The 13,259-nt window shown below is 39.5% G+C and overlaps 1 protein-coding gene across 1 annotated transcript in view; it reads right to left on the bottom strand.

Annotated features, from left to right (window-relative positions):
- The window catches only part of EXOC2 (exocyst complex component 2), a 260,684-nt gene that overhangs the window by 186,063 nt on the left and 61,362 nt on the right, over window positions 1–13,259 (bottom strand). The window contains exons 7-9 of the mRNA XM_006870567.1: window positions 8,768–8,913; window positions 8,546–8,627; window positions 7,685–7,787 (exon numbers count right to left, since the gene is read on the bottom strand). Of these exons, the coding sequence (XP_006870629.1) occupies window positions 7,685–7,787; window positions 8,546–8,627; window positions 8,768–8,913 (331 nt within the window). The remainder of the gene's footprint in view (window positions 1–7,684; window positions 7,788–8,545; window positions 8,628–8,767; window positions 8,914–13,259) is intronic.

Raw genomic sequence — 13,259 nt, 5'->3', positions numbered from 1 at the left:
GAAACTACAACACCTCTACAAGAAAAAGACAAATAACCCAATTAAAAAATGGGCACAGGACATGAACAGACACTTCTCCAAGGAGGAGTTCTAGGCAGCCAACAACATGAAGAAATGTTCACGATCACTAGCCACTGTTGTTGTTAAGTGCCGTCAAGTCAGTTCCGACCCATAGCAACCTATACAGGGTTTCAGAAGCTGTAAATCTTTACAGGAGCAGAAAAGCCTCATCTTTCTCCCGCAGAGCGGCTGGTAGTTTCAAACTGTTGACCTTAAGGTTCACAGCCCGATTCGTAACCATTAGAGAGATGCAAATCAATACAACAATGAGATATCATTGCACACCAGCCATAACAGCAAATATCAAAATAGTAAGGGCAATAAATGCTGGCGGGGATGTGGAGAGACTGGGACACTCCTGCATAGCTGGTGGGACTGCAAAATGATCCAACTTCTCTGGAAAGCAATATGGCGCTTCCTCAGAAGGGTGGAAATAGAAATACCTTATGATCCAGCAATTCCACTTGGTATTTACCCACAAAAAATACAAGCCATAACACGAGTAGATATATGCACGCCAATGTTCATAGCAGCACTATTTACAATAGCAAAAAGGTGGAGACAGCCAAAGTGCCCAGCAACTGAAGAATGGATAAACAAACTGTGGTACATACACACAATAGAATATTATGCTACCTTGAAGAGTAACAAGGAAGCTGCAAGCCACCGCATAAAGTGGATGAACCCTGAGGACATTATGTTGAGTGAAATTAGTCAGTCACAAAAGGAGAAATACTGCATAGGGCCATTACTGTAAAAGACTAAGAAAAAGAACCCATACTAAAAGGGGGTGGATTCTTTGCTTGCTGCCGGGATGTGGGGGTGGGGTGAGCGGAGGGAGGGGAAGGTGGAGCACAGGGCAGGGAATAGACACAGGATAGTGTGGGTGCTGGGGAGGGAGGCACTATACAAGAAGGGAGAGGGGAATGGAAGAACAAAGCAGATGGGAGAACAATTAGGCAGGGTTGCATGGGCTAAGTGGGACAGAGGAAAAGAATGCTGTAGACCCAGAGAGGGAGAGGGGCTGTGTCCTGAAGACCTGTGGGCAGGCTTGTAGGGTACACCCTTTGGTTGGTGGTTGATGATGCATGGAGGGGATTGTAACCATGGCAATGAAACAATATACAATAGGATGAATGTAAAACTAATGTTCTCCCATGTAAATTATCACATAATTCAAAATAAAACATTAAAAATATAAAATAAAAAAAGCAAAATGGAACTCTTTGACAACTTCAACATTTTCTCCATTTATCATGATGTCAGCTATTGGTTCAGTAGTGAGGATTTTTGTTTTCTTTATAGTGAGGTGCAATCCACACTGAAGACTGTAATCTTTGATTTTCATCAGTAAATACTTTAAGTGCTCTTCACTATCAGCAAGCAAGGTTGCGTCATCTGCATATTAAGGTTGTTAATGAGTCTTTCTTTAATCCTGATGCCAGGTTGTTCTTCATATAATCCCACTTCTCAGATTATTTGCTCAGCATACAAATTGAAACAAATATGGTTGAAAGAATACAACTCTGTTATACACCTTCCCTGATATTAAATCATTCAGTATCCCTTTTTTCTGTTCTAACAACTGCTTCTGGGTCTATGTACAGATTCCTCATGAGCACAAATAAGTGTTCTATATTAACCATTCTTCACAATGTTACCCATAGTTTCATCTGATCCACATAGTTCTAATCGCTTTACATAGTAAATAAAGCGCAAGTAAACTCTTTCTGGTGTTCTCTGCTCTCAGCCAAGATCCATCTGACACCAGCATTGGACTTTTGGAAGTTCCCTGTTGATGTACTGCTGCAACTGCTTTTGAATTTTCTTTAGCATAGTTTTACTTGCTATTCTTTGATAATTTCCACATTCCATTTGGGTTAGTCGTCTTTCTTTGGAATGGGCACAAAGATGGATCTTTTCCAATTGGTTGCCAGGAAGCTGTCTTCCTGGCATAGATGAGTGGGTACCCCCAGCATTGCATCAGTTTTTTGAAAGATTTCCATTTGTACTCCATCAGTTCCTCGAGTCGTGTTTTTCACCAGTGCCATCAGTTCAGCTTGTACTTCCTCCTTCAGTACCACAGGTTCCTGATCATATGCTACCTTCTGAAATGGCTCAGCACTGACAAATTCTTATTGTTACAGTGACTGTGTATTCCTTCCATCTTCTTTTAATGCTTTCTGCATCATTCAAAATTTTGCCCATAGAATACTTCAATATTGCAACCCAGGGCTTGACTTTTTTCATTCAGTTTATTCAGTTTGAGAAATGCTCAATGTTTTCTTCCCTTTTGGTTTTCTAACCCTAGGCCTTGTAGATTTCCTTATAATACTTGTCTCTGTCTTCTTGAGATGCCCTCTGAAATTTTTTGTTCAGCATCTTTACTTAATCATTTCTTCCATTTGCTTAAGTGTCTTTATACTCAAGAACAAGTTTCAAATTCTCATCTGACATCCATATTGGTCTTTTCTTTCCTGTCTTTATATTGATGTTTTTGCTTTCTTCATGGATGATGTTCTTGATGTCATCCCACAATTCTTCAGTCATTAGTGTCTAATGCATCAAAACTGTTCTTGAGGTGGTCTCTACAAGTTCAGGTGGGATTTATTCAAGGCCATATTTTGGCTCTAGTATTTTAACTTCCTTCAGCTTCAGCCTGTCTGGCATCTGAACAGTTGGTGCCTTTCCCACAGTGGGCACCTGGCCCCGTTTGGCTGATGACACTGAGCTGCTTCATGGCTTATTCTCACAGACGTAGTCAGTTGGATTCTTGTGTATCCATCTGGTGACTCCCTTTATGTTGTTTAACAAGGTGTTTGCTATGACTAAATTGTTGGTCTTGCAAAATTCTATCATGCAATCTCCAGCCTATCACCAAGGCCACGTTTTCCAATTCCTCTTTGCTTCCAACTTTCACATTCCAATCACCAGTGATTATCAATACACCTCAGTTGCATGTTTGACTCAGGAAGTTGGTAGAATGCTTCAATTTCATCATCATTGGCTTTTGTGGATGGTTGGTAAATGTGAATAATAATGGTATTAGCTGGTCTTCACTGTGGGCATAAGGATATTATCCTATTACAGACAGCACTGCATTTCAAGGGAGATCTTGAAACGCTCTTTTTGATACAGAATGAGATGCCATTCCTCATCAGTTTGTCATTTATAGTATAATAAACCATATAAATGTCTGATTCAAAATGGTTAATATCAGCCGATTTCAGTTCACTAATACCTAGGATACCTTTATGCATTTCTGACAACTTCCCATTTTCCTGGATTCCTAACTTCCTACATTCCACATGCCGATGACTACTAGACATCTACAGCTATTTATTCTCATTGTTAGTTGTAGCCCACCTGCAAATGAAGGTCCTGAAAGCTTTGCTATATTCTCATCACTGAGGCCAACTCTACTTTGAGGAGGCAGCTCTTAGCTCTTCCCCACTCTGAAGCTGAGTGCCTTCCAACGTTAGTGGCTCATCTCCCGGCACTGTATCAGACAAACTTCTGCTGCTTATTCACACGGTTTTCAGTCCTGCTGTGGCACTGTCCGTTTGAACCGCCAAGTCGGTGATTCACACTCACGAGCCACTCCTCAGAAACCCTATACATGCTCACTATGAGTAAGAACCGATGTGACAACACTTAACAATAACAACAACCATTCAGAAGTGGTCTGTCTCGCCTTCTTCCTAGTCTAGAAGTGCCACTGAAACCTGTCCACCAGGGTGAGCCCACTGGGATTTAAAATCATTACCATAGTTTCCAGCATCACAGCACTATCCAAGCCACCACAGTATAATAAACTGACAGTTGTTGGTAAGTACCGTGGAGTCGGTTCCGACTCATAGTGACCCTGAACAGGGTTTCCAAGGCTGCAAATCTTTACAGGAGCAGAAAGCCTCATCTTTCTCCCATGGAACAGCTGATAGTTACGAATTGCCAACCTTGCGGTTAGCAGCCCGATTCGTAACCACTACGCTACCAGAGCTCCTTAAACTGACACTTAGGAGTCACTGTATTAAACATGAGTCCTGGTGTGGTGTTGTAGGATAAGCACCAGACTACTAACCTCATGGTCCAGGCTTCAAACGCACCAGCCACTCCTCAGAAACTCTACATACGGTCGCTATGAGTCAGAACAGACTCGACAACATTTAACAACAAGAACAGTAGACAGGTGGAAGTCAGCAACAAACAAGGAAAACCTGGGTTGGCTGGTTGGTTTGTTAATTTCAGCTGTTTTTCTTTGCTTCTTTTGTCTTTTTCTTCTTCTGTTTCTCTATGTATAAAATAGGGTCACTAGATGGCAGTGTGACACTGCTTTCTCTGACAATCCAGCTGTAGTGGTGGTGTGCCCTCAAGTAGGTTCTGCAGCTGTATAGACTTCCTGAGGCTGTAAGTCCTTTCAGGAGCAAAATGTCTCACCCTTCTCCTCAGACAAGTGGATTCAAACTCGGACAATGTGGATAGCAGCCCAAACTGCAATCCACTACATCACCAGGACTCCTTAATCCAGCAAGAAGGCAACTGAAACCACCAAAAACCAAAGCTACTGCTGCCCATTCAGACTCCCAGTGCTCCACAGGGTTTCCAAGGCTGCAAAGTTTTAGAGCCTAGATTGCCACACCTTGCTTCAGCACAGCAGCTGGTAGGTTGAAAATACTGACCTTCTGGTTAACAAGTGAGCCCCTAACTGTGCCACCAGGGTTCCTTAACTGAAAGGAAATGGCCCCTTTCCATATAAATAGATTTGGTGACAAAACACTTAGCTGTAAATAGTCATGATTTGGCCCTTGGTCCTCAGAAACGACATAAATATAACACGCTAAATGCAATTAAATCAGCTCCAAAAGTATGTCAGGATAAATTTATTGTCTTAAAATTATTCTTAAAGAATACATTCTCCATTGTTCTGAGTTAAAGATTCTTGCCTAATGACAAAGTTTAATCAATGATTACAAGCTAGGCCCACTAGCCACATCTTCATCTCTGGGGAGATGCTGGATTTGTCTTCTCAGCAGGGCTGCAGTACTGAAAATGTCAGCACCTACAGGCATTTCAAGTAGTGCTCATTACAGGAGGCACAAATCCAATTTGTAATTATCATTGTTGCTGTTGTTAAGTGCTATTAAGTTGGTCCCAACTCATAACGATCCTGTACAGGGTTTCTGAGGCTGGAAATCTTTGCGGGGGGGTGGGGGTGGGAGGGGAGGGGGTGGAGGGTAAGCCTGGTGTTTCTTCTGCATAACTGGCCATGTGATTTGCACTTCAGTGCTTTTCCTACAGAGCTGCCATACTTAAGAGAAAATCTTTCATGAGTTGGTAACGGAGGCAGTCTGGCATCTGAGAAGAGCATGGCATCTTACCACCCTGCAAATTGCACACAGTTGTCCGGGGTCAGTCCCTAGCATGGGCCCCTGTCCTCCTCCCTAAGGCAGTCAACTGCTGTTTGCAAACAGGTTATGTTTCTGCACTGAGAAATTGATCAATAAAGTAAAAGGAAGAACTTTACTCAAACCAAAAAGACACCTATGATTCCCCTGCATACAATGAGGACCGAAACCTGCAGAGAAAATCTACTAAATTTAGCCAGGCTCAGGGAATTCAAAGTTTCCAAATTCCAATCTGATTTCTTCCTCTCACACAACACTTTCCTCTTTTATTATCTGGAATAGAAATGTGACAAACATTATGTCTTTTCTTTACAAAGAATATGTCATTTTATTTATTTTTTGCAGGAATACTCTGTTTATGCAGTTGCATTACATAGACTTGATTTGTCTTCAAATACTTCTGCGACACTTTTTCCTAACAACTTCATACATATAACCCTTAGATCTGGAATTATAGTGCAAAATAGAGTCATGTTCTCTTAGGAAAGCTACTCCGTTTAAGTTTCTAAATTACTGAATTTAAAGGAGATCATTCATGACAGGGCTTTCTCAAATGCTATGGCAACAGAGAGGCACGAGCTGGTTGTCTTAGTAACTTGTCGCTTTCGAATGTTAACTGTATCGTTTCAAAAATTAGATGAAAAACATGTTTCTTATTATCTTATTGGAAAAAAACACCACCACTGCCAGAGAAACCATTGTGACTCATGCCTTCCCTCCACAGCGTTTCCGACACTGTAAACCTTGACAGGAGCAGACAGTCTCCTCTCTGAACCGCACTGCAGCTAACTCTAGAGATACACTGCATACAAGAATTGTACATGAAATAATTATCACAGATAAACTGAAGATAATTAATATAAACTAATAAAGAGAAATCACAATTAGCGAGGTAGCATAGCAGAACAGAAAGAAAAATAATCCGAACCAATGACATTCATCAGCTATGTATCCTACACAAGATGAATTAGTCACTCTGGGGTCTCTTTAATGTAAAACAAAGCAGTGGGATAACTAACATGAAGTTGTTTCGAGGTTTGAATTTCTATTATCCTACAAGCCAGGAAAATCCCCTAAATATGAGCTTCTCTGTGGAGGCAGCTTAGGAGTCCTGCTGTGGCACTGGATGACAAGCACCAGACCACAAAGGGGTGTGAAGGGACACACAAGGTCAGTCGGCGGTTCAAATTCGCCTACTAGAAGCACAAATACAGTCTACCAAAATTTTACAACTACTGAAGATTCGATACTGGAAAGCAATTTAGCAGCAAGTGGGAAGCCACTAAATTGGGAAAATCCAGCTTATTCTGAGAACAAAGGTCACACTAAAATATTCAAACAAAAAATAAAGTTAATATTTTTTTTAAATCTTAGGTTAAAAATAAATTTTTTAAAAAGCTTATAATTGATTTATTTTAATTATCCCCCAAATCCTGTTATAAACGATATCACTTTACAGATGAAGAAATTCAAGAACAGAAGTCAGTCGAGTAAAAGGTCTAAGGTTCTAAGGTGAAAGTGAGTGCCCGTTCGGGCTTGTCTGCTTCCTGCGAAGGTCCCTCCCTTCTAATAGTACTGCTTTTTGTCTTGAAGTATTCCCACTTAGTAACTTTATTTCTCTTTCTCTGATGACTAAAGACGTGAAAATCAGATTTTCAGAGCTAGAACCTTCTAGGGTTTCCTCTGCAGTGAATCCCAAGCACGCCTGCTAACTGACCCCCACCCAGTGGGTTACACACAGGGTGCCCCACCCTCACGAAGCCCTTTTATGATCTGGGGGTGGCACAGGGCATACAGCCACACTACCAGGAGGTCTGGGAGCCACAGCTCAGCGGAAAGAAGGGATGTTTCACCATTCTTTCAATATTTTCTTACTCTTAAAAAGTGATCCTTATACAATTGTGGTTGTTAAGTGCTGTCGAGTTGGTTCCAACTCATAGTGACCAGGAGCAGCTGGTGAGTTTGAACTGCCAACCTTGTGGTTCAAACCAACCTTGCAGTCCAGTATTTAATCCTGTAGCACTATACCAGAACTCTCTGCAGATTGATTATTGGGGAAAATAATTTTGGTGTCCTAAATTCATGCTATTATTTTTCACTTATATTTCCGCTTCATCAGCCAGTCTCCTTGTTTGCCCTGAAATAGCTTTATGGGTTAGTTGGTATATCTGGTACAATACAGTATATGAGATCCATCAATCTAACTGTAGAAAGTTTACCTTATGTAACGTTTTTGGTCATGTAAGGTTGATGGTGTCTCTAGCAATTTATCCAGAAGTAACTCTCTTAAAGCTTCAATTCGTGTTTCTACTTCAGCATAATCTATTTTAAAAGAGGAAAAAAAAGACCAGATTTAGGAACTTAAAATCAAATTAAGGAACAGTAGTTGCCTACAAAGGGTGCAAGGCTTAACAAAGGACACAAGGGGAACTTTCTGAAGTGACGAAAACGTTCTGTGTCTTGCGAGGGTATAGGTTACATGGGTGTAAGCATTTGTCAAAACTTGTTGACCTGTAACTTGTAAGGTCTGTGCGTTTCACTGCATGTAAATTTTAACACAATAAAAAAATAAAATGAAGTTTCCTGCAGCCTTGTGGATTTCATTCACAAATCTAATAAAGCCCAATGGTGTTTTTCCTCGTTAATGAGGCTTTACCCTATGGATTTTAATTTCAGCTTTTCCTGTTTGCTACAACTCTGGCATTAGAGGTAATTTCAAAAGTTGTTTCGTTTGCTTTAGGATTCTTACATATGTCTTTCTGAAAAGTGAAGACTGGCCCGGAGGTTTCCATCTGTACTAAATATCTGCAATTTATTCTGTCCAGTCAAAGACCGACTTTGTAACTGAATGGTGAACAAGCAGCAGAGACTGGCCGGCGCGCTGCTGTGATTTTGGGAGCTCAGTGCCAGGACTTTTCAGAAGAGAAGCCAAGATCTTTTTTGAAGTAATTGTTTTACACGTTAAAGAGAACACCATATAAACAAAAAGTAGAACACATGCAACATTCTCTGCAGAATAATTCTATATTCTTCCTGGAAAAGGAAAAGTAGAAAATCGAGAAGTAATAAACAAATCTTACATTTCTTGAAAACTTGCACCTCCGTTTTCCCAAAAAGTGACTTGGCCTTTTCATAATCATTAATAACCACATCATAATCGCCCTTTAAAATAAAGAAACTGTTTAGAGACTGCCAATACAGCATAATGGGATAAAGACATTTTGTTAAGATAACAAACTTCTGAACAAATCTTTAAATTTATGACATCTATACCATTGGGGGAACATAAATACGTACTTTACCTTTTGAATATTCCTTTCAATATTTAGAGGAAGGTTGAACAGAAACTTAAATCGTTGGAGCACATTAAGTGCATTTCTAGTGGAATCTGCCTTGTCTTTTCGACCTAGGACTTCTTGAAACAATGTGTCTGCAGTATTACTCGCTCCTGTTTTAAAAGGAAAAAAGAAACTTGGATAAAGGTTGACACTTCAATCAGAAAATGTATAACTATGCACCGGAAACAAAGGTGTTAAACTATTATAGTTTTACATTAAAAGTTAATAGACTTTTTTTCAGTTAGGGGTGTTGGCTATCTTTTATGGTTTACTAAAATATAATTTCCACATTTTAAGTCTTTTCATATGTTTAGAATGGTATGTTTACCACACTTAAATAAAACCTCCAGTGTGAACATACATAAAACTAGCTACTCTTCTAAACTGTATACCAATTATGGGCCCTTAGGTTATTTCATTAATCCAGACAACAGATTAACACACACTATACTACACTAGTGTAATTTATATGTGTTAAATTCCAGGGATTCAATATTAACATGCAAGGGCACTTCAAAAATTTTGTAGAAAATGGAATTTAAAAGATAATGAAACTTTTCCTCAAACTTTTTGAGGTTCCTTCATATGTGGTAATAAATGAAAAAAAATATTTTTTCAAAACAGTGTTAGAAAACAGGCCTTTTTAAAATGATTTCTATTTTCTTGGTAGAATTTTTATTTCATGTAGCAGGCACAGAAAATCATATGAAGCAATGTAAATTTTATTCAAACATTAAAACGGAACTTCTAAATTGATTTAAATTCAAACTTCAACATGCCATCAAATATTTTTTAATCAGCTCTATTTATAAAGTTACAGATGAAGCGAACAGTTCTTTATTTTTTTATCCTTAAAAGACTTCAGACTGTATGTATCAGTATTATGAAAGAACTGCTTTATCTAAAGCAAAATTTACTGTGTACAAAAATAGTTCAAATTTTTCACCTTGTGAATTATTTTTAATTAGCCACAAAGAAAAGGGAGAAAAAAGATAAACTGTGTTTCGATGTTTGATGGCTGCTTGTAAAAAGTTTCTACATTATCTGGTCTGGTGACTCTACTTTAAGCAAAGATGAAAAAATTGCGTCTTAGGTCGGTCTCACTGGGTGGCTGCATGCCATATTCTCCACTTAGCACTGTGGGTGGTCTGACCATGTTAAAAGTCGTCTTTGTAAAATAATTGCTTTATCTAAATAATGTTTAAATTCTGCTGAAATTTTAAAGGCTTGATATAAAAACTTTGCTTTGTCAAGATAGCTGTTTTCACCACATGCTATTTAATGCAGGATACTGAATTCCTATTAAAGGTTGAGAGAAAAAAAAAAAAGAAAAAAAAAAATATATATATATATATCCTTTTTGCTACCAGACCACATAATGACAGGTAAATGAATATCTGATATCTGATTAGCATTAAGATTTTCATTCAAAGAAAAATTTAAAGTACTTGTCTCATATTTTAGAAACACAAACTTCATGAATTGAGGTTTCAAAAAGGAACAGGTATGTGGATGGGACTGAATTTTTTTAAAAGGCTGCTTACTTATATACTTATATGAGGGTTTTAGATGATAAATGCCCCAGCACTTTTTACAGTGAAAGAATTTGGAGCAAAAAGGACAAGAGTTCACAATTAGATTTTTCTAATTTTAAAGTAATATAAAATTATCAACTAATTATTGTGTCTCCTTCTAAGAGGCATAAAAACAGAAAACCTACTTATGATTAAATAAAAGGTAAACATTTTATAAAGAATAATTTACATGTAGAAATTATAAAATTTTACGTTTACTTATGCAGAGATGTATGTTATTTACATATGGAGAATTTTCATGTAGCGATAGAAAAATTATACGATTTTAATTTTATTTAACAGGTTACTTCTGCCTATAAATTATTATTCTGCTGAGAATTTCATTTATTCAGCTGTGAATTTTATTGTAGTCACACAAAAAAACTCGGGGAGTTCATTAACTCTTTGATAATCAGATGATTATAGCTAGTAGTAAAAGAAATGGGAGTGGTGAAGCCAAGATTTGTGCAGGCAGATAAAAATCACCACCAGCTCACAAAAGACATTTTATGTCTAAGCACTAAGACTGTGAATGAGGAACGAACACAGCTAAACTGTGTGGCTCTCCAACCAGAGCCCTTCCTTACAGCAATCGCATATGCGCACTACTCATGCATACCCTGGGTCCTCTTCCTCATCCCAAGAACATGCATGTCTGTGATAACTGGCAGAGGTCTCAGATTACAGACCTAACACATCTAATTAGATCACAAAGACAAAAAACCACAACTCTGGCTTCGCAGGTTCCAGAGTCAACCTTGACCTCCCATTTTACCAGCCTTGGACAAGGCAAGACCTGAATTTTCATCTCTTATCCCCACTCTGGGATGATGCAGGACGATGCCTGGGAAGTGACCACCGTCACCGAGTTACAGACAGACCTAAGAACAGCCATGCTGTGCTAACAATACTCAACTACCATAGCTACAGGGCTCCTATGGTAGTGAGGGTTTTCTGAAGTGTAAGATGAGAAAAGGAATCGTGTTACCCCTGCACACTAACTGAACGGTTCTGCATGCCTGCCAAATGAACTTAAATCCTAACTGCAAAAAGCAGCAAAAGGGGGGGAAATTTTGTATTGTGATATGAAGTTCTGTGATCTAGAAAACCCGGTTACATTATTTAAAAGGTGACATAATTTTACATATGCTTATTTAATGTACACATGCTTTCTCTTATTTCCAAGTGATCTTACTTCTCTAGGTACAGAACTTGAGATTGTGGATCACAAGAGTTGACTTTTAATCTGTGCCGTCTCATGTGCATGGGACGCAGCTGGCACTAGTACCATTCACCCCAGAATAGGCAAATTGAATGTGATTATGAAATGAAACATTGAGGCCTCTGGTAAAGAAACTTTAAATTGTTTACTTAAATACACAGAAAAACCAGGAGCACAAAGACCTATCTAACACTCTGCTGCCATTGTCTCAGTTCCTCATAACAGACTCCAGAAAATGATTAAAATGCTGCTAGTAATAACCGAATTACTTGATGCCAGCATAGTCAGGCTGCTAACCTGAAGGTCAGCAGTTAGAGACTACAGCAGGAGAAAGATGAAGTTTTCTACTCCTGTAAAGATTTACCGCCTCGGGAACCCTATGTAGGGTCACTCTGAGTGGGAACTGACTCCATGACACACCACCAACAACAACAGTACCAGTAGCAGTATTTAATATTTGTTTACATCATTTCTGACACTGGATATTTATAACTTCACGTGAAGTACACCAAACTGAAACTGAGTGGATGAGAAAGGTGCAGCTGTGAAGCTGACTGACACAGTAGTGTCCAGTCGGGGGGTCTGAACTCTCTACACAGGTAGCATTTACAGCTTAGAAACCGGGCGGTTCAAATTCACCAGCTGCTTGTCGGAAACCCTAAACTCAATAGCATTTAACAACAATCATCATGTTATTTACTGGTCCTATTGTGAGGAATTTCATTTCTTTGTATCTAGATGCAATGCATACCAAAGGCTGTAGTCTTTAATCTTTATCAGAAAGTATTTTAAGCTCTCTTTGCTTCCAGCAAGACATATGATAATGCTAACTAATATGCATTTACTCTACATTTGGTGCTAGTCTAAAAAGTTTGCATGTAAGGTTATGATAGCCCTCGGAAGTCCTGGTGTGGCGCTGTGGGTTAATGAGCCAGACTGCAAAGGTCTGTTTGAACTGCAAGGTTGGTGGATCAAGCTCACCAGCTACTCCTCAGAAACCCTATACAGGGTCGCTCTGGGTCGGAACCGACTCGCCAACACTTAACAACAACAACAATATCTGTCTCCACCTTATACTGTAGGCAACCGAAACACCACCGGGCTATTCCATTTGCCTAATGTCACACAGCTAGACCCTGGTGAGAGTTAGAAAGATAGTCATTGGTATGGCCCTCGGAAATCTCAAAGTCTCCATGGCATACCCTGAATTCTTGTCTCCCTAACACCTGTCCTTGTTCCTCACACCGACCCTTCTTCTCTATGCCAGCCAGAAATGTGGATGGCATCCTCATCTACTTCCCTTTTCTCCCCACAGCAATCCAGTGGGAAATGCTACCTACCAGACCTCCTTCACAGCTACCTTCACCACTTGTTTTGGTTAAAACTCCTCACTATTTCTACTCTTCAATTCTAGCAAGGCACTTCTGTTTGCTCTCCCTTCGGGTCTCTAGTCTACCTTCCTTCTAATCCACTCTCATGTTAGACTCCTTCCATGGCTCACATTGATCGCTGGGACAAAGACCACACTACAACACCACAAGAGTACATCATGAGCACCTCATGCCCCGCCCACAGGCCAATCTCTTCTGCGCACTAGCAGTCCTGGATGACAGCTCCAGGAACGTGGCCCGGCTTCTCCTCTGACATTGTGGCTTCCTGC

This window comes from Chrysochloris asiatica, unplaced genomic scaffold (assembly GCF_000296735.1).
Source record: "Chrysochloris asiatica unplaced genomic scaffold, ChrAsi1.0 scaffold00144, whole genome shotgun sequence".
Lineage (NCBI taxonomy): Eukaryota > Metazoa > Chordata > Mammalia > Afrosoricida > Chrysochloridae > Chrysochloris > Chrysochloris asiatica.
The sequence above is the reverse complement of the archived record's forward strand: the minus strand, read 5'-3'. Positions and strand labels throughout refer to the sequence as shown.